General features: G+C 42.5%; 1 protein-coding gene across 2 annotated transcripts in view; it reads right to left on the bottom strand.

Moving 5' to 3' along the window:
* Positions 1-11,263: 11,263 nt before the first annotated feature.
* Positions 11,264-26,407, bottom strand: part of LIN52 (lin-52 DREAM MuvB core complex component) — a 52,361-nt gene continuing 37,217 nt past the window's right edge. The window contains exon 6 of one of the 2 annotated variants that reach the window (XM_074909937.1): positions 11,264-11,567. In XM_074909937.1, the coding sequence (XP_074766038.1) occupies positions 11,269-11,567 (299 nt within the window). In that variant the 3' untranslated portion in view covers positions 11,264-11,268. Of the gene's footprint in view, positions 11,568-16,814; positions 20,807-26,407 lie in introns of those variants that run through there. The other variant, XM_074909938.1, reaches the window with a different exon arrangement.

The following is a 26,407-nucleotide window of genomic DNA, read 5'->3' as shown; positions in this document are numbered from 1 at the left end:
GCTCTAAGTGGGAATGAGCTGGTGAAATCAATGTGCGTCTGCAGCATGCCTGTAAATAAACAGGGAGCTGCAGGAAAGCGCTGTTTGCCTGCAGTTCATGTCATCCGTGACACTGTCACACGGCACATCCCTCCCAAGCTGGTCCCCAAAGAGCGGGGCCAGTGCTTCAGCCAAAGGAAGACACATGATGGAGAGCAGGCTCTGGAAGAAAAACACTCATAAACTGAGGGAGTGAGGATACTGGAGTGGTTCCTGATTTCCCAAAAAAGAGCTTTCCCCCCAGGAGGGTCCAGAGATCCCCCTGAGTTGGCAGGTGCAGGAGAAACTTTAGAAAGTGGTGGTTTTGCCAAGGGGAGGGAGGGGACGCTGAGTCCCCCAGCATCTCACGGGCTCCTGCATTATGTGTGCAGAGGGGTCCCTGCCAAACCTCCTGCTGCAGTAATAAGCACTCGACTGAGAACAGGGCATGCAGAAAAAAAAGAGGGGCCTCGTGGACCTGGCTGCAGCGTGTGTCACTGCATGAGCCGGAAAGTTGAGGGCATCTCTAATCTCCCGGGGCCAGGACAGCTGCCAGGATCTTGCTCATTCCCCAGCATGGCAGCACCGCAGCCCCTCTCTTGTCACACAGTGACACCCTTTGCAGGGCAGGGGCTGCCTGTAGCCTCTCTTCTCTCTGTGCTCCAAACAGCTGCAGGCACAGAATTTGACGTGCACGTTCTCTTGAGAGGTCCAGGGGGCTTTTGGTACCTGCATGGACACTTGGCAGGGTCAAGGGGGCAGGTTGTATCTCCTAACTTTCCCCTCTAGTTGCTGGTTGTTTCATGCACCAACTTTGCCAGATCTGTGCTGGGCTGTGCTTTTCTCCTCTGTCAGGAATAAGTTTAAAACCATCCTTCTAGACACAACAGAAGGATTTTTAATCAAAGCTATTCCAATACAGGCAGCTTCTCTTGTCAGAGCCAAGAGATCCGACTCACCCTCCACCACATCCTTGTTCTCTCAACTATGACTACGGTTGCATTGCTATTATGTCACAAATTGACGTCTTGTGTTCCTGTGTGTTATCCCGGGATTCTGCTCTAATCTTGACGATCGCTAATGCAGTGTAAATCCAGCACGCTGGGTGATAATCTGGCTACATAAAAAAAAAAAAAAAAAAAAAAAGGACTTTCTAGGCATAATTAAAACCTTTCATTTCAATATTGCACACAATACTTTTACCGTGAACTTGCATTTCCCTCAGCCCTTCTTCTCCGCGGCTCAGAAAGACACTGCGCTGTGTTTGCGTTTAAATAAAGCCGGTGCTTGCCGGGACGCAGCGCGCAGGGGCAGGACGCGGCCGAGCGCGGTTCCCCGCCTGCGTCCCCGGGACATCTGAAAGTTGGCAGGAGCCCCGCTCCCCCCCCGGCCCCAGCGGGCAACATCTCCCCTCCGCCAAACAGCTCTGGAAGATGAAGGGGGTGGGGGGGGGTATTGGGTTGTGTTAATTCCACAAGAAAATTAATGCAATATGACTCATTTGTATAGGTAGTCATTAAGGCCCGTTGAAGCTCCCTTTTCCACCTGCATCGGTCTCCCCGCCGTTAAGGAGGTGCGCTCACGCCTGAGGCACTGAACACGGGGCGCGGTTCAGCCCCCCCTTCTCGGGGAGGCGCTGGAAGCACACGGGCGCGGGAAACCAGGGCGAGAGAACGGCGAGGGCGAGATGCGCTATTACGGCCCGGCGGCACAAACATTAAGCCAGGCCCCCCCGCACACCCTCCCCCTCACCCACGCCACGGCTTGCTGCCGGCTGGGCCCCCCAGGCCGCGCCGGGGCCGCCCCACGCTGCCGGGGGCAGGGAAGCCCCCAGCCCTCACCCCGCCACCGCCACGGCGCTGCCCGGGGGCCGGGGGGGCCGGGGGGCGGGCGCCCGGGTGTCGGTGGCGCGGCGGCCGGGAATGCGCCGCTGATCCTAACCAAGTTTGCCAGCCATGCTTTTCTCATGGCTCCCGCACAATGGCCCGTTTTCTGCCCACCTGCCGGTTATGCTTAATTAGGCGAGGAGTTGATTAATTTGAGGTAATTGACAGCTAATTACAGGCCTGAAGGCTCATTAACTTGACGTCCTGTCTGAGGGAATCGGCTGGAGGGGGGTCAGGTGATGTGCAGCCCCCCCTCTGCCGCCCGCTCACCTGGGCGGCCCCGGGGATGGGGACGAGCGAGGCCGCCCCGTGGGCGCTGGGGAGGTCGAGCAGCCCCGGCGGGGACACGGCGGGCAGGCGGGCGGGAGGGCTCCCCGCGCCGGCACAGCGGGCGCCGGTGGGAGAGGAGCTTCGGAGATCGGTGGCGGGGTGGGGGGCTCAGGGAGAAAGCGGCTGAGGACGCAGGTCGGAGGGGAGGGGACGGGACGTGGCCGGGGCGAGGGCTCCCAAGGCTGCCGCTGCCTGTAGGCTCGACTCGCGCTGCCCCCCGCGCCCGTGGCCCCGGCGGGGTCCGTGGGGAGGGGGGGTGCTTCCCCCCAGGCCCTCAGAGCGGCCGGTGGCCGGCCGCAAACGCCCATGCTGGCCGTACAGCGGGGCCATTGCGGGGCGTCGGGAGCCGCTTCGCATTTACATCAGGGAATACAACTGCTGACTGAAGAGTGGGAACTTCTTTTTCGGTAAGACTTTTCTCAGCTGCTCTTGACTGTGTGCAAATCATGGGACAGCAAGAGAGGGCTGTTTACCTGACACCCTATATGGTCTCCCTCACTGGAAAATTTGGGCATTTGTCCTGTGGATTTACAAATGTATCCTTATCTCACCCTCCTGGAGCAGTTGGGATCGCTGCATAGCGAGAGGCTAAATGACATAACCAAGTCACACGGAAAATCTAGTTGTTGAATCCAGCTTTTTGAGCCCTCACCCCGGGGCCCTGACCATAAAGCCATCTTCACCATATTCCTCAATCATAAGGCAGGTTACCTGAACGTGACTGACACCTGCCAAAGGTCTGGCCTTGTGGCCACTCTTCTCCCAAGGGACAGACAGCTGTAGCTGAGTGCTGATGGGTGCAGGATGTTCCTGGTAATGCCGAGGAGAGGGGCAGAGGAGGCCTTTTAAAATTATATATACCTTGCTGCTCTTCATGTCAGGCAGAATGTGGCTGAAGAAATGTAGTTGAAGAGTCACAGGGTTTGTGATGGCTTGTTGCCATGGGAGTGCTCACCACTCTTAAATTCCATATCATCTTTTGGAAGTCTTGCCCCAGATATGGTACATTATGGATGTAACAACTGATTGGTTCAGGATTCAGTGGTAAGCCAGTACAGAAAATGTCAGAGAGGCTGAATTAAGTGAGCTATGCCTGTGAGCGCAGTGACTACATGACACCATAATAGAGGGACTGTCCTAGCAGCCACAGGCTTCATACCAAGGTACTTGGCACTAATACTGGCCATGCAGACTTGGATGACTGAAGTGGAAGGAATGGGATCTCCTGGCAAAATTGCAGACAGCACTTCCTGGGTGTCTACACGGAAGTCTGGGCAAGAACCCCAAAAATCATCATAAACCACTGTCTGACCTGACCTCTTCAGCCATAGGAAGCTGCATCACAGCTGCAGCCTTTTCAGACACTTCCCTTAATCTGTTGGCATCATCCCCCTGCCTTACTTTGGCCTTACTTCTGCCTGGGGCTCCTCTGAAAGAGCTCTGCTGTCCTCACATTCTTGGTGTGATCAAAGGGATGAAAAATAGAGGTGTCTCATCTGCATATTGCTGATGGTGGATTTTAGAAACCTGACTAAACAACTTGCTTCGATAGCCTTGTATTGCATTCCACAGCTAAGGTATACACTGCCCTTTATCCCTTTGAAATGCAGTGGGGTTTCATTATCTAAACTCTCTTGCTTAGATTTCATGGAATTGGGTAAAGCTGATTGGTTTCTATGGCAATCATTATTTAATTCCCTTCTCCTATTTGTTGTTCCTTCTTTCTACCCTAAAGACACCCAGACTTGGTGATGATTCATGGTATGGAGGCCAAATGGATCCATGTGACGAATAAATTTTGCTCACCTGCTCAGAACCTTCCCATGTCTGTCTCTTTCAGGAGAAGGTATCCATGATTTAAGTTGTATTTGAGAGGAGAAGACCCCAACAACTTTTATTATAGCATTTATCACTTAGAAGCAGGGAGTTATTTGGAGGAGCCCAGACAGATAGTTTCCTCTTTTTCTCTCTAGAACCATTGTTGAAATTGGCTAAACCTTGGCCATTTCTCATCTTGACTATTACAAGGCTGCTTGTATTGTACGCCTTCTAGCATAAATACAAAGACTATACATTGGTGCAATGATATTAAGCATTAGGTATAGCACTGGGCTATAGTAGCAAATTTATTCCTCTTTTCTGTGTTGACACAAATTCCACCAATAGTGCATGAAAGTCTCATAAACGGGAATCAATTAACCATATACATTTTCTGGGATCACTTATCATCTAGGACCCAGGTAGATAAAGTGGTTGCCCATGCTTAACTGAATGTCTGAGGTGGATCCAGATAGGAAAAGTGCATTCTCTGTGTTTTAACTCACTGAACCTTTAGAGCTCTCTGTTGCTGTAAAAAGCTTCACCCACCAAGCACCACACTGTGATGCTGAGTGCCTTTCTGAAGAAGGAATGTTTCATGGGGACTGTGACTCTTCCAAGGCCTAAGCTTTAGGAAAACTTCCTTTTTGATACTGAATATTTGCCTGAATTCCCAAGTCATCTCTAGAAGCCACTCAACTTAGTCAAGAGCTCCTTCTGTCTATAAGGAAATTGCTGAGTCCAGGCTTTGGGGGTTAGTTCTAGTAGCGGGAAATTTTACACAGCTGTAAAGCTCCAGGTAGGCAGCAACAGATATGATCCTTGAGGGAGTGGTAAGTAGACTTGCTAGGATTGTCATATCAGATCTATGGATCAGGATAGTGTTGGGTCATTTATTTGAGAGGTGATTCTTCAGAGCAACCCACCCTGTAGCAATATATTTTGACTTCAACGGATGTCACTTCAGCCAGGGAGATTGGTTATTGGTATATGTTCACGACAAGTTATTGGTATTTGAATACAGGTCTCTCAGACATCCAGAATTCAATTAAATTTAGGCCATCTCCTTTCTGTACTAAGTCTGTGGATGCTGGAGAAAAAAAAAATTTTGGAAAAGACACCAGTACTCAAAGATTAGTGGGAATACCAGTAGTCTGTTTTACAGTAGTAGAAGTGCAAGTATTCCCTACACAAACTACACACGAACTTTCTAAATAAGTTAACAGAATGGAAATTATCGCTGAGATCAAAGACAAGGTAACCTGTTTGAATTCAATTTGCTTTTTATCTCAGAATTTTTGGCTTTGGAATCCTCTGCCTCTTGGTAATCCAAAGAAGAGGGGAAGCTCTCAGCAAATCATTTGTCCACAGGAGGCAACTCTACCATGTTTGAAAACCAATCTTGGCTTCCAGCAGGTTGGAGTGTTTTAGAAAGTCTCCAGATTTCAAGGAAGAGGGTAAGATCTTCCTACTTCTGATAAGCAGTTGCAAGGCTGTAGTTGCTGATGCCCATGCCAGTGTAAAATGCCACATCAGCCATCATGTGAAGCAGTCATTTGTGTTGCCTGGATGAGAACTGTACTCAGATGTGGACTGGCAACATGGCTGCTTCTTTCTGGGATACCCTTTCCATTGCTTTCCTCTTTGAGAATAGCTCAGGCTGTTTCAGGAAGTGTTTGATCTAAAGTACTAAGAATTTCTTGAATATTCACCTGTTATTTTCTGATTTGGCAGGTATGAGTCGTTCAGCACTAACATCCCTGGACCGCTTGTCCAGCCACAGATGCCTACCTCCTATCTGCAACTGCAGCTGAAGCTATGTCTGAACCTATCCGCAACACTGTCTGTAGTCAGTGACTTATTAAAAAGTGACCTACTGATTCTCCAATGTCTGCATTTAATTTGGGTACCTCTGTGATGTGGGATAATACATTAACAGGTCAAGTGGACTGCTCTGAGCCTGAGGAGTATGGATGTCTGGAGGAAAGGTTTCATAGGTCTGAGTTTTCTGAAATACTTCCAGGTCTTTTTTCTACCTAAGATAATTTCTTCTGTAACATATGTAGGGCGTGGCCACCAAAAATAAGTTCTTTCTGTTGAGTCTAGCTCCAGAAATATCTTTTTTTTTTTTCCAGATACACAGGGTCTGTGTACAAAAGGCTGTGATGCCAACAACAGCAGCTTGATGAAATGTTGCTTTAAAATCCAGGTCATAACTACTGTATAGGTATATATGCCCATATCTGTACATATGTATATTGGCATCTACTCTCCAGAGGCTGGCATGACAACAGTGAAAAGGCTGGTAGTGGCATTGATGAATTTTAGGTCAAGAACCCTGGTAAACAGCTTCCAAAACTGCCACAAATATCCTTAGCCCATGGTTACACCAGTTAGGTCAACTTCCCAGTTCTGAAGTCCAAAGAAAGATATTTTTTAGGTGCAGTCTAAATGACATAGCTCCCAATCGCCAGCAAAACAGCCCATATTTGGAGCTTAAATGAGACCTCAGGGTCGAAATTCTACACTTCCAACCCAAATGCAGTACCTGGCACACAAATTACTGATACATGTGCTTAGTTTAATGTGCCTGAGAAGCCACTTAGCAGAAGAGTGTACACAGGTGCATGGACTTTTTACATCATTTCAAACATATTTCATCTTGAAGAGCTTTTAAGTAACTATTCTCTGTCAATATCTGGGTTTCAGAAGAGAAGCTGCCTGATCGATTGCCTTGCTCAGGAGTAAGAGCGTTACTGTAATTATCTTGTTTGCAAGAAAAATAAGAATACTTATAGGTTAGCAGAAGAAATAGCAGTTGTGAAATTTATCACTAGCCCAAATGTATTTTTATTTTGATAATGAATAAATGTTGAATGACTGACCTTTATGCTAGTATTTTTCCCATTATTTCTGTAGGAATTTTAAATTTTCCATAAAATGCTGGAATTTTTCAAGACGTTTGACCCAAATAAGAACAAACCACCTTATGTGTCCTGCATTTTAACGTTTTGAGGTGAGAGGAGAACCGAGAGCCATCAGGTTCCATGCTGTAGAAATTAAAGAATATTTCTGAACACTTTAGCTTATGTGAGACTGTTTATGTTCATGCACAGCAGTGCTGACTTGTTGCAGACTTGTTTGAATTAAACTGAAGGGTCCCAAGGGGGAGCTTATATCTAATTTGTCTGAAGCTGTTGCAAGGCAGTGTGAACAACAAGAATCAAAGAGAAGGAAACCTTTCTTTTTGGATCAGCAAGTCACCAGGAGGACTTGTCTCCTGGAGTCCCCAAGAATGGTTGTTTACCTTGGAAAGAGCCACAAAGTGAGCTTCTCCTTCCTAGGAGAAACACCACCTCTCTACATCCAAGCAAGGACCACAAGTCCAGAGTGAAGAGGGCACTTTGGTAAATGTGGGACTGGCATGGAGGTATCAGATGATCTGCCATCCAACAGCAAAAGTCAGGCGCAAGCAGTAAAAGGTTTGCTTGTGCACCGTCTTTTGACTAAAGCATAGACAGTACCACCTACAGATCTGGAGAAGTGAGCCTGAGGAAAGGAGAGTATCTATCCACATCTTCTCCCAAATAAAGGTATTCTGAAGTTGTTTAGGTGCTAGACATTAAAAGACATCAGATACTCACCCCTTCAAAGGACAGATTCTGCTTACTTTGGTATAACTCCGAGCTGGGATTTATAGCCAATTTAGCAGGACAGCTTTTCAGAATTTATAGAGGTTGATTATTTTGGCGTTAGTTTGCTGACTGATCTCCAGTCCAGTGATGAGACTAAATGTACTGATCTAATAAGACAGTGTTCTTTTTGTTAGTTTTCCTCAATAATACTTCTAGCTTACATATGTATAAATATGTATGTAGATTATTTGGATGCTATTTTTATTTCATTTTAGTTTAAGACTTTTATGAACATTATAATAAAAAACATACAAATATCCTCCTGATGCTTCTTCAGTAGGCAATAACAATTGCCCAGAATGGATATTACCAGGCAAAAAGCCTGACTGGATCCACTTAAGAAGTTAATGATTTCCACATGTTTGTTTCACTGACAGCACATTTGGCTTGTCAAAGATGTAGCACTCTGCCTGTACATTCATGTTTTCAGGACTGGGCCTTGGGACAAAAAGACATCTACCCATCCGCTACAAGGAAAATTACAAACTCACTTTTTTTACCATGGTCAATAATTTTACAGGTTACAGAAACGGGGAAGCTGCTTGCAGATTAAAGGAATTGTGCCACTGATCATTAAAAAGGAAAAAGGCAAATTTAGAGTTCTCAGGAATATCTATTGCCAGTAAAATAACAGAATAAAAAATGGGAAGGAAAAAAAAATCACTAACCTCCTAGGGATAAGGATAAGAAAACAATTATCAGAACTGGGGATATAAAGAACGAATTGTGCTGGAGAAACCTGATTGCTTTTTAAAATAGAATTATAAAATTAGTGAGTGAAGGGAACACGATGGATTTGATACATTTGGATTTTAGTAAAGATTTGATACATAAACCCTACTCAAAATTAATTCAAATTGGCTTGGCTACATCACCACATGGAATGAAAAATTGGCTGGAGACCTGCAAATAAAGGATAATGATGCATAAAAAGGTATTGTGTTGGAAGGAGAGGTCTCCCTCTCAGAGATCAGCAGTCAGTTCCATCCTATTTAACACCTCTTGACTTGACACCTTCTGCCTGGCAATCAGGAAATTTTGTTAAGAGAGTGACATGGGATCCCAGTAAAAATGCAAGTATTACTCAAACCACAGTATCCGGTCATGAGGAGGTCCCTAGAAAACACCAGATGAGAATCACTGCAGCAGAAACCAATGAGATGGGAATCTGCAAAAAACAGCTGGAGCGTCTGAGTAAAAGAGCTGCAATTCACCCTGGTATGGAAGGACCACCAGGCTTTTGCAGTATCTGTGTCCCACATATGCTGCCAGCAAGGTCCCAAGCAGGTTTTGGTGGTATAGCTGGTAGGGGGGCTCCTGGAGTCTCTCCTATCTCATGCTGCAGACACAACTGCAGTAAGAGATTTTTCTCCCCGGAAACAACCAGTGCAGACACTCACAGTAAAGTTGGCCTGATTTGGGAGGAGGGCTTTAAATAGATCCTTGTTAATTTTATGTTTTTTTTAATGCAAAACCAGGAAAGAAAATGGTAGTAAAGCCAATTAAATGTATTAACAGCAAACATAAATCCCCATCTTCCTAATGTTTTCCCCTTCTCTATTACTCACTTGATCCATTTGCAATTTCAACTCTTCACCATTTTATCTTACCACCCTTTCACAGGCATACATGGGTATCCCAATAACTTTGGAACCTGCAGGCCAATTTCAGACAACTTTGTGGAGGACTGATAATACACTTCTGGATGTTTTCTTACATTAAGTGGCTGACAAAAGAAAGAAATGCAATGACTGTCCTCACTGAAGAGTGAGCACACCCTCTATTAGGCATCAGAGAATCCATAGATAATGCAATCTTAAGAGACACATCCACAAGGAAAACAATGCTTCCCTGGCTGCTCATGAAACTTCTGCTTTTCTCTGACCCCCTTCTTGCTGAAAACCTATTTCTGCTTGCTGCCCTTCTGTTTTGCTTTTTTCACTATTTTTCTTCTTACACTGCATTTGTAACAGTATGCCTTCTTTGTTCATTTGCATTCTCCCCAACCTCCTGCTCATGACTTGTTGACTTCCAAACTGCGCTTTCTTACTTCTCTTGGTCTTCTCTCCTCCATTTTTAAGTCCCTATTTTAAAGTTACTTCCCTGTATTTTTCATTGTCTTCCATATCACTCCATTTCCACAGTCCTTTCCCACCAAAACAGCTTGCTAATATTTGGTACTTGCTAGTGAACCTCCTGTAAACCTTACCCAGATTCATTACACTAATGGAGTAGGCCAGTATTTATTGTAGCACGTTTCTCCCTTTCCAAAACTATTGAAATAAATGAGAAGAATGATCTCTATTTTGCTAGAGAAAATAGTTTTCTCATCCTTAGAGAGCTGCAGTGATCACTTTAATAATGTTCTCTGCTAAGGCAGGATCAGACCCACAGAGCACAAGAGTAAGAGCAAGGATTTCAACATGGCAGAATTAGGAAAATTACATTTTTCCTGCCCTGGTCTGTTGGCAAACATTCAGACTAAGAAAGTGTAGAATTATATAAATCTGGAAAGTAGCACTTACACTGCATGAATGTGAAAGGCTCAGAAAGGTCAGGATAAGAGTTCTACATCAGTGAAGATATTAGAATTATTATTAGGATCTTTGTAATGCTCACAGCTCTCCTAAATGCTTTCCTAAATGCATGTGTACACCGTGCACACTATGGCAGTTAATAGCACTGTGAAAAACCTTCAATTTTAGTGCTCTGTTTTAAAATTCTCAATCTTTAACACTGCATTAAAGTGTCTTTTAAAAAAATTTAATTCTCTGAATAGTTCTTACAGGTCTTTAAAAAAAGATTAAAATGTCTGGTATTGCACTGTAATTTATTATTATTAAATTACTAATGCCTGTCAGTTACTTAGGCACTTGCATTTTTATTTATTTATTTTTTTAAAAGCCACATCTATTTAATGAAACAACAAGGCAGATGGCAAGCAGTGGAATGGCCACTGGACTGTGGCGACAAAGTCACAGGGTTTGAGCTCTGCTGGATAACCTCTAACAAGTCTCTTTACATCTTGGTGTCTCCTTTTCCCCTCCTTTTCCCCTCCTACTCTTTTACTGCTTCATCTGCTTGTAAGCTCTTGAGGACAGAGACCTCCACCTAATTATACGTGATTCACAGCACCATCAAGTTTTGATACTTGCTGAGGTCACTATGACTTAAATTACTCCTGTAATGCGACCGATAACTCAAACTGCTAAAGAGATGTCCTCCAAACACCACTCCAGCCCACAGGCCACATACCGTACCATTAGTAAGTGGGATGTGAATGCCAACTGAAGGACACAAGAAGCCATTGCATCCTTTCCCTCCATCTGCATATTTTTCACCTGTCTTCACAGTATTCTCGAGTGCTGCTAATCCATACGAAAGATGGTCTTCACCAGAAAGTCCTCCTCACAAGGACACAAAACCACATTTACACAATTACACAAGTAAATAAAGGACACTTTTTTATATTCAGTTGATCCTTATCTTTATTTAGAAGACAGAAATTTGGCATGATATTATTAATACAGCAAGATGACAGGCCAGTAAAATAGAGGGGTAACAAGCAAGGACCCCAATACTTCCTTGGGCAAAGAAACTGAGATAAGGTGGGAAAACCAGCAATATGTCTTCTCAGAGACTTTTCTTCTGGTGTCTGCCGGTGAGGTCCAGTCTCTTGAGGGAGGCTTGACATGGGAAGTGTCACCAAGGGAGGTCACTCGACTCCTGACCTTCCAGAGCATGAAAATGGAGGTGGATTTGATGGGTTTTTGTTTTCTGCCATTGATTTGGGACTCCTCCTTAGACAAAGACGAAGGATCTGGAAGGCAAGGTAGAGTGGTAACTCAGTGTAACAGGCAGTAACAGTAGTTCTTCCTCTTCAGAAACTGGTGTTATGGAGCTGTTCTGCTGGGACACTTGAAAGCAGTGGCGATGTGGGCTTCACTGAGCATCCACCTGAGAACCTCGGGTCAGGTGGAGTAATTGCATTCAGATGTTTCTCTCTCTGCCTCTTCCTATTCATGAGGCAGCATAAAAGCCGCCAGCTCACTGGGGTAAGGTAGGAGCAACAAAGCTTTTTGCCTCTCCTCTCTGGGTTTTAGTAAGAGGATTACATATCTCCTCCTTCTAGAATAAACCTCTTTGCAGGGAAGATACTTCTCAAGCACTCTTTGGAGATCAGTCCCTGCATCAGGACTCCTAAGATTCAAGCCATCACAGCAGCCAGTAGGAAATGAACCCCAGTTAAAATGGAAAGGTTTTTACAGCTCTGGAGAGCTAGGACTTAGTATACATGCTGCCACGGAGAAAGGGTCCTTGTTGGGTTCACAGCTACTGGAGACAGCAAAATAAGGCACAAGCACAGAGCAGAGTTCAAGCTCCATTCAAGATGACAGGAGGCTGTTGCTGGAGCCTTGGGAAGACACAGCTAGCCCTGTTGCTGGAATAGGTTCACCATCAGGGAGAAATAACCCAAGAAAGAAGGGAGAACTTTAACACTTGACCAAATAAGTCCAAAACCAGTACCCAAGCATGCATGAGTGCATGCAATGAGTACATTGTTAAAACAGAGAGAACAAATTGAAAGCTTTAAGACATAATTACATGTTTTACTACATCTAGGCTAAAGACACTGATTAATTAAGGACCTTTAGAAGAACTATAAGATCCAAATCAGACTTAATCACTAATACCTTCCCATAACTTTGGAAACATCAACCAGCAATTACTCCTGCAAGTTACTACGTTCCTTTACAAAAACACCTATGTGTTAAAATGAAAGTTTGTGTGACAAGTAAATAAAACTGCTTACTTCCACTGACTCTCCTCAACACCCACTGTTCTTCACTTCTGCTGAGGCTATCTCAGCCACTGTGACACTATGGACCTGCTCTTAGCTCCTGCTTTATCTTCCATCTCTCCTGTCACTCTCCCTACTCTCACTGTAGCAGGTTTAGGCTAATGGCATGAAAGCATACACTTTTTTTTAGCGTTTTCTATGGCTCCTTTGGTCACCATCTTCACCTGCCTTAACCTATATGAATCATTTCAATTTTGCCTAGCTGCCTTTCTGGGGCAAAAGAAACATGGTACAGACGTACGGACATCTTGTTTCTCACCTCAGACCGTAAGTGTCCCACCACCAGCATAAAGAGGGATAGTCTGATTCACCTCTATGTCATCTCCCATCTTTCCAGCTTTCCCCTTCATAGCCACACTGGGACCTGTGATGGTCACAACAACTCACAGGAGATACATTTCTTGACGGCACCTGGGGGCCCTGGTGATTCCTCAGGGCTCTCCCTGCTGCCCACTTCCCACCTCTGCAGGGTAGAAGATGACACTTTGCACTCTATGTGAAAAGGCACTGGGGAAAAGGGATTGCTGGAGCTCGACCGGCCGCTGCTGCGGCACTATGCACTTTCCTTCTCTCTGTTAACCATTTTAATGGTTTGTCTGCACTTTTGGATGGCTGATGGATGTGTCATACACAGACCCCTTTCCCCTCATCCACACAGTGTTTGCCTGGCTTGCCCAGCGAGATGGTTGGGTTTTGGAAGCACCAGGTGCAGCTGCTGGGACCACTGGTTGGAGAAACATTTGCCTCCTGAGCCCGTTAATTAGCACAGTAACGGTAACTGTGCTCCATTAGCCAACCCATGTGGTAGAGTCCCCTCCCTGTCCACCAACCTTGCCCTTAATGAGAGCTGGAAGGGGGACACTCACAAAACACTGCCTCAGAATAATATTCGGCTTTGTCCGCGCCGGTAACAAGAGCTGACAGGATCACTACGTCCATTTCTCTTCTAATTAGCACACTTCCAGCTCGGCCTGAGCCAGCAGCCAGAGAAAAGCGATCGGACAACCGTACCGAATCACAAACACAAAGAGGCCCATTCCCCATAATTAGGTGAGACAATCCCTCAGTCTTTTCTCGGCTGGAGCTTGCCGGTAAGACTCTCGCTGTTTTGGTAAGTCCCAGCAACACAAGTTACACGTCTCCCCAGGACACTAATAAGCCCCTAATTGTCTTCCGCTTCACACGGCTGGTACCATAGGTCTGACTTGGGGGAATTCTTCTAACAAGCGGCAGCCAGCGCTCCCTGCACTGCAGACGGACAGGGAGCCGCCTCTCGGGCACAGGGAGAAGAGGGACGGGGAGAAACAGCCAGAAAAGCAGCCCAGGCGCTGGGGCCCAGCTACACAGCACGGGGCCAGTGGCTGGGCAGCAGCCACACGTTGCTGGGGACACAGACCTCCACCCTCTCTCCATCACCACTGTCCATCTGCACAGTGGAAACCCAAGTTCAACTCTCTTGACTGCCTTCTCCTTTCTCATCTCCAGTGGTGTACACAGGTACCTACACTTCCACACAGAAATGCACCATCAAAACCAAAAATTTGATTGCAAAGATTTGCTTTAAGTCTCTGCTAAGGATCACTGGTGGCTATCCTTAGAGAAATTCAGCTCCTGGCATGTGCTTTTTTCCAGTAAGGCCATGCCATGGGTCTGCCTCAGAGTTCAGCCTGGGAAGAAGCAAGGGTGTAAACAAGATCCTGGCAGTTCCTGTGAAAGGGAACATGTGCTGGGCCTCACAGGAAGGTTTCTAAAGATGCTCAAAATTATTAAAGACATGAGAACTTCCAGAAGAAGTTGTGAGGTGGGTAGGAGACCCCAGCTCAAACTCCCTGATCAAAACAAGGCAAAGGAAGACACATAGTCCCTCTAACTTTCAACCCAACACTTTCTTGAGAAACCATTATCAACCAAATATTTTTCAGCAAGACATTTTCCCTAATTTTTGATTACAAGCTCATTTTGAGCAAAACATCTCAGCTGATCCTGTTAAGGATACTCAGGGCCTGCAGATCTCTTTTCCTCCTGCACAGCTGATTACAACCTGATCCCTCCTGCAAGTCAGGGCTCAGCCTGGTCCCTCCTGCAACAGGCCTCACCAGAAGTGATTTCTCCCCGTTTCATATGTGCTATTCAACTTTGGTGTGCTAAGTAGGGGGAGAAACCTAAGACAGGGTGACAAACTGATCCATGCAGAGTACTAGAGAAAGACAGGCACCAGTAATTACCCTGAAAGGCAATTTAGGATAATCAATAGACATATATATAAATAAATTAAAACTAGATATAACTAATGAGTTACCTTGATACAGGGAGAGGAAAACAAAATAAAGGCCACAGAACCAGGCAGCCTGAGTGTCTGTGCCTACTTGAGTCACTCTGCTGGTCTCTTGTCCCTCATTCTCGTGTAGCTGCTGAGCCTGTAGCAGCTGAGCCTTCTTTCTGCCTTTGCATACACAACCTGCTGCGTTTTGGGCTACCATAGTAAGTGGAAGATGGCAAATGGCAAATTTCTGATGCTTCAAAATTAGCTTTAAAATTCTGTGATTATAAGGAAAGTTGTTAAAAGTGCCCCGTATTTTTGGGAGAGGAATCTTTCCTGGCATCCAAGTGCCTGCAAACACAAAATTTAATTACCCTATATTATTACACCTACTCATCAGCTATTGGCCAGAGCCAGCCTTTCAACTGATACAGAACCAAGTCAAGTACTTTGTCCCCCCAGAGATCTGGTCAATAAATAAGGTGCAAGGTCATTCTTATTACCCATTTTTTCTACTAGCAATTAAGTAAGGGCTTTCAAGCTCAGGCCTCTTCCTCTTTTCTGTTCCTTACTGAGGTGTCTATAACAGAGACAGGCAGAGAGCGTTCTGGCTTCACTGGTCACTGATCTGTATTATAGGAATCAGCAGGCAGGCCAGAGGTCAACCACACAAACCCAACCAGAAAACGCCTATTCTGTACACGCATCAGTGGCCTGGAGTCAGTCATCCTGCTCAAGGGGACATGGCAGAAAAGTCAAGTCTAAAAATCATCCGTTTCAGTGGATGATAAAGTAAAAATTTGAAGAGATCCTGCCATGCTGAAAATTTAGCACAATCTAAATAAAAATGGCATCATTACTCCTATTCCATGTAGAATATGGATTACACTCTATAGAAACTGGATCAGTACATACATCTCTGGCCACTTAAGCTTTTAAACATCTTTAAGTGGACTTCAAATGATTGGCCACAATTAACTTCAAGATTTTGCATTTCACATCCTCCTGAAAGAGACTCAAAGCACCTATGTAAGCATTGGCTTGCAGCAATAACACATCTCTAGAATAGCTTTGATTCCAAATATTGCATAAAAGGATCCAGTCTTTTTTGTTTCCTTTTCCTCTATTTTTTTTTAATTCTTCCTTTCTTTTTTCCCCACTTTTCTTGCCTTTTTAAAATATCAAGTTTCATCTCTTATCAAGGCAATGTATATTCGGCATCACACATACAACATCAGCACACTGGCTGAGGTAGATGTTGGGATGGGCATGTAGGAAGCATGGGGTTTGATATTTCTGTGGTGAGAAGTTTTTACTACAGTGATTACAGAAATGTATTTATAACATTTACCTTTGTTGTTCTAACAAATTTAATTCAGTTCAGAGCTTGTTGGTCCATGGGAAGTTTATATCCAACTGTGATTCTGATGGGTCGAAGATAGAGAGAGGACCTTCTGGAAAACTGTCTTTCAGTGAATGATATTTACTAAAGATTAATTATTTAATGACTTTTAAAAAAATGTCAGTACAGAATGGCATATGAAAATGGGGGGTACAACACTAAGAAGTAATGATTATTTTCATGTTATATGAAGTTTGCATGCCATGTTCAGATAGTTCACTTAAAAGACATGACACATTTCCCCATTACAAGTACTCTTGTTGACTGAGGTTCTTCCTCAGGAGGGACTCAAGGGTAAGTGTAAGGATGCCCAAAATGCCTCTATCAAGACCACCTCTCTGGTGTTTTGAATGACTGCCAGCTTTAGGAGAGCATATATATCAGCCTGTGGATTTCCTGCAATAGTAATTTGCAATTTGTCTAAAAATTGTTATTAGTTTATAAGTATTACAGAAATGTTTATGCAGTATTACTGAACTTGTGGTAGTATAGGAATCCAGGATTTCAGACCACATAACAAAGATGTAATTTATCTTTTTTACATACTGTATAGGTTGATGATGGAAATACCTGGTATCGCTTCCTCAAGATGAAGTGGTTGGCATAACGGTCATCATGATTTGGAAAAAGTGTCATTTGCCTAAGACATGTTACTGTGGGTGAAGATGATGTGGATGAGGTCTGCTCCATGCACAGACTGCAAATATAAGTGATGATCCTGTTCTTAGAGATACTTAAAACAGGATTTAGCCCATGATGATGTGGGAGAAAACAGCGGAGAAACAAAATACAAGCTATAATTAGGACTTGCATGCCTCCACAGTATGCTTGCACTCTGAATACTCTGCAATTTTTATTATGCCATCTCAAGCGGTAATAGAAGACAACTGAACATTGTGAACATAAGGAAGGTGAACATAATCATGGAACCAAAAACATAGCAGGAGATGAAAAATCATGAACAGTGCACAGACAGCAAAGAAAAACGGTTTTCTGTTTCTGACAAGAAATGAAGGGTTCAAAATGCAAACAATGACTTCACACACACACACACTTTTTTAAAAAAACCCCTCTTCTTTGTGTAACTGGAACTTGCTGCCCAGGGGCATTTTAGAGGCCAGAAGTACAGACAAATTAGGTAGGACTAAGACAAATTTATAAAGGGGAGGGTCTACTGTGGACCAGATTCAACTAAAACAGATTGCTGGATGCTCTGTAAGTTACCCTAAAGCAAAATCACTCTGTGTAAGTCTTTTGTTTATATCCTTCCCTATCCTTCTACAACTGTTTATAATCAAACAGAAGATTACAGATAAAATGGGCTTGTGATTCAACTTGTAAAAGCACCTTACATTTTTATGTAACATAAAAGTTGGATTAGTCAGTTTTAACTAATCTTTTATTTCTAGGTGACTTGTTGAGGGAAATAGGAAGTAAAGCTGCGAACTGTGGGTTGTAGGATTGTTCCAAAATTGTTAATTTTGTAGTGCCAAAACACAGTTAAAAGAAATATTATGCTCTTCAACTGCCAGTGCAACTAGACCTTTATTTTGATAATGATTAACATAAACAAGAATGTCTTCTCAGTCGGATTAAAGAGCAAAGTACTTGATACTCCAAAACTGAAGTGACTAGCCTTTAGAACTGAGTATATGTAACACTGGGATTTAAAAGGAACTAAATACATATTGGATTTATTTCCAAGAACCTCACTGTAACATTTAACATACCAACACATGAAAACACTTTAAAGCAATGCATTAGCTTGATTAATATTACCAAATCGTGACTTTCTTATATTCTTCATTCCCATCACTTAATTTATCAGAATACTTTTTCAAACTACAGAGGCTGTCACCAATAAAAAGTCACCCAGATTATCCTGTATAAATAGATACTGCAGGGATGTCAGGAAGGCCATCACTGAAGTAAAAACATAGTGTTCAAAAGGTATGAAAACCCTCAGTACCATCTGGATATTGCCAAATATTTATTTACTGCTGGGAATGGAGCATCCACAGGCCAAACCCTGAGGTGGTGACACACAGAAGTGTGAAGAAGAGCCTGAGGAATTACCTAGGTGGCTAAGCAAAAGCTTTTGCATCTTAAGAGGGCTGTTTTGGAAACCCAGACAAATTTCTAAGCTTTGCATTTGTTTATTACCAAACCACAAAAGCAGTAACAGACAGATTACAATTCCCTGGCTAACACACAAAAATACATATAAATATTACCAATAAAAAAATACATCACTGACTCATCTCGACAGATGACAGGTACAAAGCCAACAAATAACACATTTTAAAGCATACGTTACTGGCTGCCCTATAGAAGATAAGTACTGCATACGGTAAAAGGGGTTTTTTGTGTTTGGTTTTGGTTTTTAAAACATATGTATGTTACTAAAAACTACCTAAAGTTCAAAATTCCTTACTGAACATGTTGGAAAATACACATATACTTCCATGCCAGGGTTTCGTATCTTCTCCTATATTCCTCTTCCTTTCAGATCTCAATTCCTGAATTGGATCAACAAACCTCTATAAAATGCACAAACTCATACTGGCAATACAAAGTATCCCATTATGTTATATATGTGTATATATATTATATATATAGTATACAAACTTAAAATTGCATTTGAAACGTAGAATTCAGTACTTAAAGCTACACCAACATCAGTCTGCACCAGCAGGTTTTTTCTCTGTCTCTGAATTATCACTTTCAGTTTCTCTTCACATTCATCTGTCTTAACTCTCATGCTCTCAAGGGATGGAGTTACTGTGATGTAAAGAAATAAATCCATTAAGTTTAAAATCAGACTCCTGACACTCCTAAATATTCAGTACTTGTGCAGGATCTTTCTGAGATGTGGGATTTAACTGCCTAAACTTAGTTAACAGGAGCTGTCCAAAATGAGCCTAGTTCTGACCGGCAATAACCAAGACCTCAGACTGCAAACCAAAAGGCCACCAGCATTTTAGAAAAAATTTAGAGAGGACTATCTGAATAAAAAAAATACCCTCCTCTTTATTGCACATGCACCTGAAAGAGTCTCCTTTGCAGAGAGAGAAATGCTGTAAAGACAGCCTGTTATATGTACTATTTCCAAGTCATTTCTCCTCTCACATGTGACTGCAGCTTGGGAAATGACAAGTTTTGAAAAGCCCGCATGTTAAAAATAACATTTCTAAATAGAGGAAAAAACCCTTCTCTTCATCCAATATTTCAATATTATGTTGTACCCTAAATATAACATAATTATGATGCTTAAAATGTTGTTTTCTAGGAAAAGGAAGGAAGATGAAATGAAAAATATTATTCTCTTAAAGAAAGTCTGAACATGCTCATTATCTCTTCTCAGGGGTAAACACACAGAAGTGCATTAACAGAAGGAAAAGGCATTAAATGGTAAGATGAATAAAGCCCACAACTGTGTGCTGAAAGAAACCAGGTCACAGAAGATTCTGTCTCAAAAATTCTGGGTTTGTAGGGGAAGAAAATGTTGAGGTTGCTGTTTTATAAGTAATTCAAAACACCACAAAATGTTATTTTAAGAAATGTTAAGATTTTGTATAAGCAGGTCATCCTCACAATGTGGCTAATAATCCCGTTGCCCCTTCATGGAGTGCTAACTGAAAATATTACCACCTTTCAACTTTATAACTTTCTTTAGCTTCTAGCTCTGTAAGAAGCAGAGAATCACAGTGGACTGACAAAGCTGTCTCTCTGTGTACTGTTGAAGTTTCTGTAGGGATGCTTTTCTTCATATGATACAGTAACATCTCTTACTCCTGATGGTCTGGCAGTCTTGATTTCACTAGAGAACCGTTTAACAGTGAAATGAAGCTCCTGGTATGCTGAAGGTCCTTCTTGGGGTACCAGACATGCTTCTCCGAAGACAGTGAGTAACTGGAATTTAATGCACAGACTGCACTCAGCTTCTACACTAAAAGCACATGCTCCTGCTGAACCAGTGCTATTGACCAATCCACACCCCAAACTCAGCTCAGATCTTTTAACACAGAAGTTACACATGGGAAATCAATATATCTAAGACAAAAGATACACAAAAGGGTCAGTGCCCCATGATGCACACTGGCCAGTGTCAGATCTGCTGTGGACTAGAAATAGGTGCTGCCACTGAGAGCAGCTGAATAGGGACACTATGGCTGTTCAGTTCTGAGTAGCTGATTAAAACAGGTGACTGTCACAGTACACCAGGGCTGAGTCCTCCTGTGGACATCGAACGCTCAGGTGAAGTCCGAATTCCGACACAACCAATTGCAGTCCTTGTGACCTGTGTATGCAATACCTCTCCCCTGTGAAGAGACAAGCTGTGGAAGCAAAAAGAGATGTTTGCTTCCGAAGGTCTAGAGCAAGAGCTTTGTACTTCTTAGAAGTTCTGGGGTTCATCTGGATCCGCAGTACGTAAAATAATCTAGTTGGGGTATTTCTGTCCGAACTCCAGGTGTAGCAGCTACTTTTTCGGTTTCTCTAGGATGTTCAGGAATTTCCCTCGAGTCATTTCTCTAGCTGAAATCACAAGGGAGAAAAAAAAAAAAAAAAAAAAAGAAAGATATAAATATTTTTTAAAAAGCCAAGAAATCCAAACAATTGTATAATTTACAGATTTTTACCACAGGGTAAGAAATTCACTTACATTTGTGCTACACCAGGAAGTTTGGTTTTGGTTTTGTTTTTTAAAGTTGAAAATAAATAAAACTGCATTCCAGTGTGAATTCCTGGCATCCTAGAAACACACGCAGGACCTGGAATCTTCTAAACTCAGCAATAATTCTCACAGGCTGTCTCATTACATACAATCTATGCTTTCTATTCCTACTGTGTTATGCTCTCACATCTCCTTTTCTCTGTACTATCCATCTCTGAATGGTGTAATCCAGATCTCCATCACTCTGTCTCAGAGCAATTGTTCCTGGATGTTCTAATCCGTCAGAGATTATGGAACTCTCTCTTTCTCCATTTCAGGATTATTGGTCCCTGGATGCTATGATCTTCAACAGAAATTAGACAGCATTTTCTCTCTCTCAGCAATGTCAGCCCCTAGATGCTGCAATATAATAGGGTTTATATTCCTTCAATGCAGTTCATCTATGGATGGTGTAATAAAGTAAAGTTTATAGAGTTTTGGTCTTCTCTCTCTCTCTGCATTGTCAGTCCTTCGATGTTTAATACAGCAAGGCAAGGTTTATATGTCTCTCTCTCACTCTTGGCACCATCAATCTCTGGTAGCTGTATTACAGCAGGGTTTACACAGCCACTTTTCTGCACGAGACATTTCTGACTTGTGAGCCCATAAGCTCACAAGCTGGCAGAACAGCCCTAATACTATCTTTGTCTTGCAATAACAATACAGTACATCCTGAAGACAACATGATTAGCAATTGAGTCCTGCAGAAAGACAATCTTCCCACTGGTGCTTCCCTTCATTTCTTGTCAATAACGGTGTAAGCTTTGTGCTGGACTTACAGGCATCAAAACATGGATGTTTTTATTCACAGGATTGATGAAAGTGTGCATGTTTCCCACACCTAGCCCAGACTCTGGAAGGTGATAGGAAATTCATTTTCTGTTTTGTTCATTCAATTCCTGACCTCTCTACTGAGAGGAACAACAGAAATGACAATTAGGATTAAAACTGGAACTGGGTTTCTTGCTGACGTTAGGTTTTCTTTTCACCAATTATCTGTTAGAACAGAACTAAAATATTCAGCTTAAAATACTCAATACGCACCCTCAGGTAAAGACATTTTGTTATTCTTTACCTAAAGATTAGAATTTGTACCTTAAAGCCTCCTCTTTAAATTATCACATTCTAATTTGTCTACCCAAAATTGTACTACAAGGTATGGTCATCAACAATACCCCTGTAAAACCATTAGGGGTATTATGAACTGTCTGGTACATACTGATATTCATAGGCTGCAAAGTCCACTGCCATGAGTGGAACATGCTTCAGACTGGTTGCAGATTCAAGCGGATCATAGCATCATTCACTGGGTCCATGCCTCCAACTGTGACTTATATCATCTGGGATCCATTCCCAACTCTGCTTCTGATTCACAGCATAAACTGCCACAAAAGTACTCATTTGTACCTCTACTTCCCCATCTGCAAGATAGCTTGTATCTTTTAAGTGCTGCTGAAGTGACACATGGATAGAAGATAGGACACATGGATGCAGAAGGACAGAGTGGATTGTTATATTGTCAGGAGCTAAGCTGTTATGCACAAAGAACATGATTAAATAAAAATGCAAGGTTTTAAAAATTTCAGCTAGGAACAGATTTTCAGCACCTGTTCTTTGACACTTCCCTGCCTTCAACAACACATGGTTTTAAAACACTCTGAACAGAGAAAGCACAAAGCCGAACTGTAGTTGATAGAGTGGAAAGTTTTCCAGAGTGCAAGTCCCATATAGGAGATATACGAATGCATGACAATTCTGTTCCCCCAAAGAGGGTTGTACCCTATAAATCAGGCAGAGAGCATAGACTCCTTCTGTGCGCTGAGTGAAATTACTGTGGGTTGGGGGTTGCTCCAGAGCACGTGCCCTCCTGTTCACTTGTCATCGGAGATGTTAACATTTCTGATTAATTCACAGACCTCTCATTTTATTCTTCATTCCTTTATCCTTGCTATCCTGTTCTGCTGCAGCTTAAAGATTCTTACCGACCTGCTACAATAATCACCGCCCGCTTCCCCCCCCAACCTGGTGAAATTGTTTAGTGATGCCAACCGCGCTTTTAATTTGCAAGACATCAGACACAGAGGTAATTTATACCAACATCTGTTCATTTCTGACTTCTGAAACAAACTCACACATGCTGCTACAAAATCCCATTAGGAGCAGGAGACAGCCTTCTGCTATTCTGTATTCCTCTTCTCCTCACATACTCAGGCTTGCATCAGGGCTGTATTTTTAAAGATATGATGCCAAACTGAATAAAAGGACCTTACATCTTTGTATCTGTATGAAAATGGCCAGGAAATAACATCCTTGTATCACACACACACACAAAAAAAATCACAGCCAAACTAAGGGCAAGTTTCCACAAACATTAACAATCTTGTTTTCCTTGGTTCAGCTGCTTCTCTTATCTGCCCAAGAACCACAGTTCAATGTATTCCTGGTAAGCACAGGCCAAATATATATTAACATGGTACTGCGTTCAAATGTCTTGGCTATTCCTTCCTCTTTGTTCCTCTTCAATCTGCACTGGAGTATGATTCGAGCTTGGGTTTTACACAGAAAAGCCTCTAATATTAAACTGACTCTTCTGCTCAGTATTGCTCCCGATAAATGAATTCTTAATAATGGGAATATCATTTCCAATGGGGCCTTTTGGAGCTTGCTGGAGGGAGGGAAGAGCTTGTGAATGAAGAAACCATCATCCACATTCTAAATATGATTGCAGACTAAGAGAGATGGTAAAACCTGCCTTAAACAACTACCCAAGGGACCAGCAGAAGCCAGTTGCGTAGTAGATAGAGGTGGATTTTTTAATTAAAAGGTTGGGCAAAACTGTAGTGAAAACCTCAGGGATTTTTTTCTTTAAAATGGTTGCTTAAACCACGGACTTCAAGTGAAGAGAGAGCTTGAATGCAGGTTTCATTGTACCAGCAAACAGACACTAAAGAGGCTGTGCAGCATGAAACAGAAACATGAATCTCCATGTCAAGTCACGATTTACAACCTCGCCTAGACTGTGCATCTACTACAATAGAAAAATCAACAATGGATACGATCGCAATAGCTTGGATACAAATTAATCTCACCTACTAGGAAGGAGGAAGAGGATACTGAAGACCATAGAAAAAACACTTTAAGATGTTATCAGCACTGGTTACAATAGAAGTTGAGTGCTTCAATAGACTCCTCCAGAGAAAAGTATTGAAAAATGCTATCAGGCTACTATAATTAACAGCAAACACTATACTGTATGAATTAAGTTTACTGCCTGGCAAGATCCGCCAAGCAGATCTCAAGCACAGGTACTGGATAGGGAAGGCTGGGGCTTAAAGGAGAAGGAAACATTTCTACTTTATAGGGGAACAGAATAAGGTTTAATATAATCTCCTCTTTAGAACTTCAATCCCTCAATCCCACATTTAGCCTTGTTGCCTGGGGCTCCTTTTCTACTACAATTGTCCCCAAGTTGCCTCTCTGCAGTAAATTTTGTGGTTGCTGGTTGAAAAGATTCAGTAGTACAGATTGATTTCCTACAAGTGAGGAGATGAGGGATTACCAAAAGCAGTCCTGGTTAACAAGATTGGGTGCAGAATCTCCTGCTAGAGCAGCCCACTCTGCCAGTGCTTTGCATCCTTTCACTATGACATATGGGTTTCATTACACAAAGATTTTCCTGATTTTAACTTGGAGGCGATTACATTGGAAACTCAGAGCTATCTTTACATCTGTAGCAATTTAAAGGTTAAGTAACTTTTAATCAAATGACAAAGACTCATAATGTTTTTTCCTCGATTGAAAATGAAAACTGCTGTTCCGGATATTCCTTCCAGTGACAATTTAATTAGAAAAAAACACACTGCACTGGAGATTGGGGTCCAGCCTGATTGCTCCCCATAAAAAGCCTTCTCACACATATGACAGCACAGGACATACTGTGTCATAAGGTCTGGATAGCCACGAAATAATGGAAGGATTTACTGCTATAAAATCAGCAACAAAACCAGTGATTTACACTTATATAAGCAACTTTCACCCATGAGAATCCCTAAGCAACACACATATGTACACACTTTTTTTAACATAATATACACTTAAATGCAAAAGCACACCACAGTTGGTGATAAATTACGTGACAAACTGTATTTATCACACATTTATCATGATCATTATACCTTCCTGCTTACTACTTCCGAGATTATCTAAAAATCTCAAAACAAAGCTTGTGAGCATCTTCAAATCACAAATATTTTAAAATGAAGTCGCACACTAAAAAAAGCACAAAAGAAGCCTTTCCCCCAGATGTACAACTCGGGACAAATTTGGCCGTGCTCCTCCTCTGACCTGAAAATGGAGCCTTGCTGAAATTGAAAGGTCTTGTTACTAAAAAACCCTGGAAATAAAATTAATACCCTGTGAACAGAACATGGTTTTAGCCCTGAAATGTCTTGTAGTATCACACTTTAAATGCTACATTCTTGACTACAAAAGGTTATTTTGGGTACTGTCACAATTTGTTAGCTTATCAGTTATTCCTCCCATTCAATTGTATTTATGATAACTAAAGAACTTGTTTTTCAACATGGAAGGATTCCTTTAAAGTACTAATCATTCACTCTTAAACTACTGCTGTGTATTAGGACTACACAGAAAACAAAACTAAAATGGTTTATTTCTGAAGAACTATTGAAGGGAAGTTGCTTCTTTGTTTCACCATCAGCAGAAATTACCAGTTCAGGGCAAGTAACATGAATTGCAGAGAGACAGCAGAACACTTCTCTGGTTTTTAACTCTTCTATCACAAGGGTCTGCTGCATCAGAAATTATTTATTTTGTCCTGAGACACAACGTTAGAATCAGATGATACAACCATTCTTCTTAGTCAGTAGTACATAAAAAAAAACCCAGAAGAATTCCTGTGAGTAACTGTGGGAGTCTTGCTCGACTGAACTTGGGAAAGCCAATGGTGAAACCACATCTTTTGGCTAGGCTCAACTAGTATTGCATTTGGAAGGGAAACAAAAAAAAAAAAATATCAGTCACAGGGGTGATGGGGAGTGAAGACAGACTAAAACCAGCCCAAATATTTAAGATTGATATCATTACTACAGAGCTCTCAAAGCAAAAAGAGGCTTATGTCAAGACAAGAGCAACAGAGTATTATTACCCAGCCAACATAATCTGAACTGCTATCAGAGAAAGAGATCTGTATGGACCACTTTATACCCTGAAACCAGACTCTCAAAATCCTACCACCACCTGGATGCCTGCTGGCACCAGCTTGCTCCTCTTCCTTCATAAAAAGAGCTCCAGTTACTGTGCTGTGTACTTCCTTAACATAATTGTCAAACGAACTGCTCCTTGGTGACTGTGGGCCTTTGACAAATACTTATCAGTGAATGTTAGACCAAGCTCAATTTCAT

Source organism: Athene noctua, chromosome 6 (genome assembly GCF_965140245.1).
Source record: "Athene noctua chromosome 6, bAthNoc1.hap1.1, whole genome shotgun sequence".
NCBI classification, from domain to species: Eukaryota; Metazoa; Chordata; class Aves; order Strigiformes; family Strigidae; genus Athene; species Athene noctua.
This window is presented reverse-complemented; position numbering and strand designations above follow the sequence as displayed.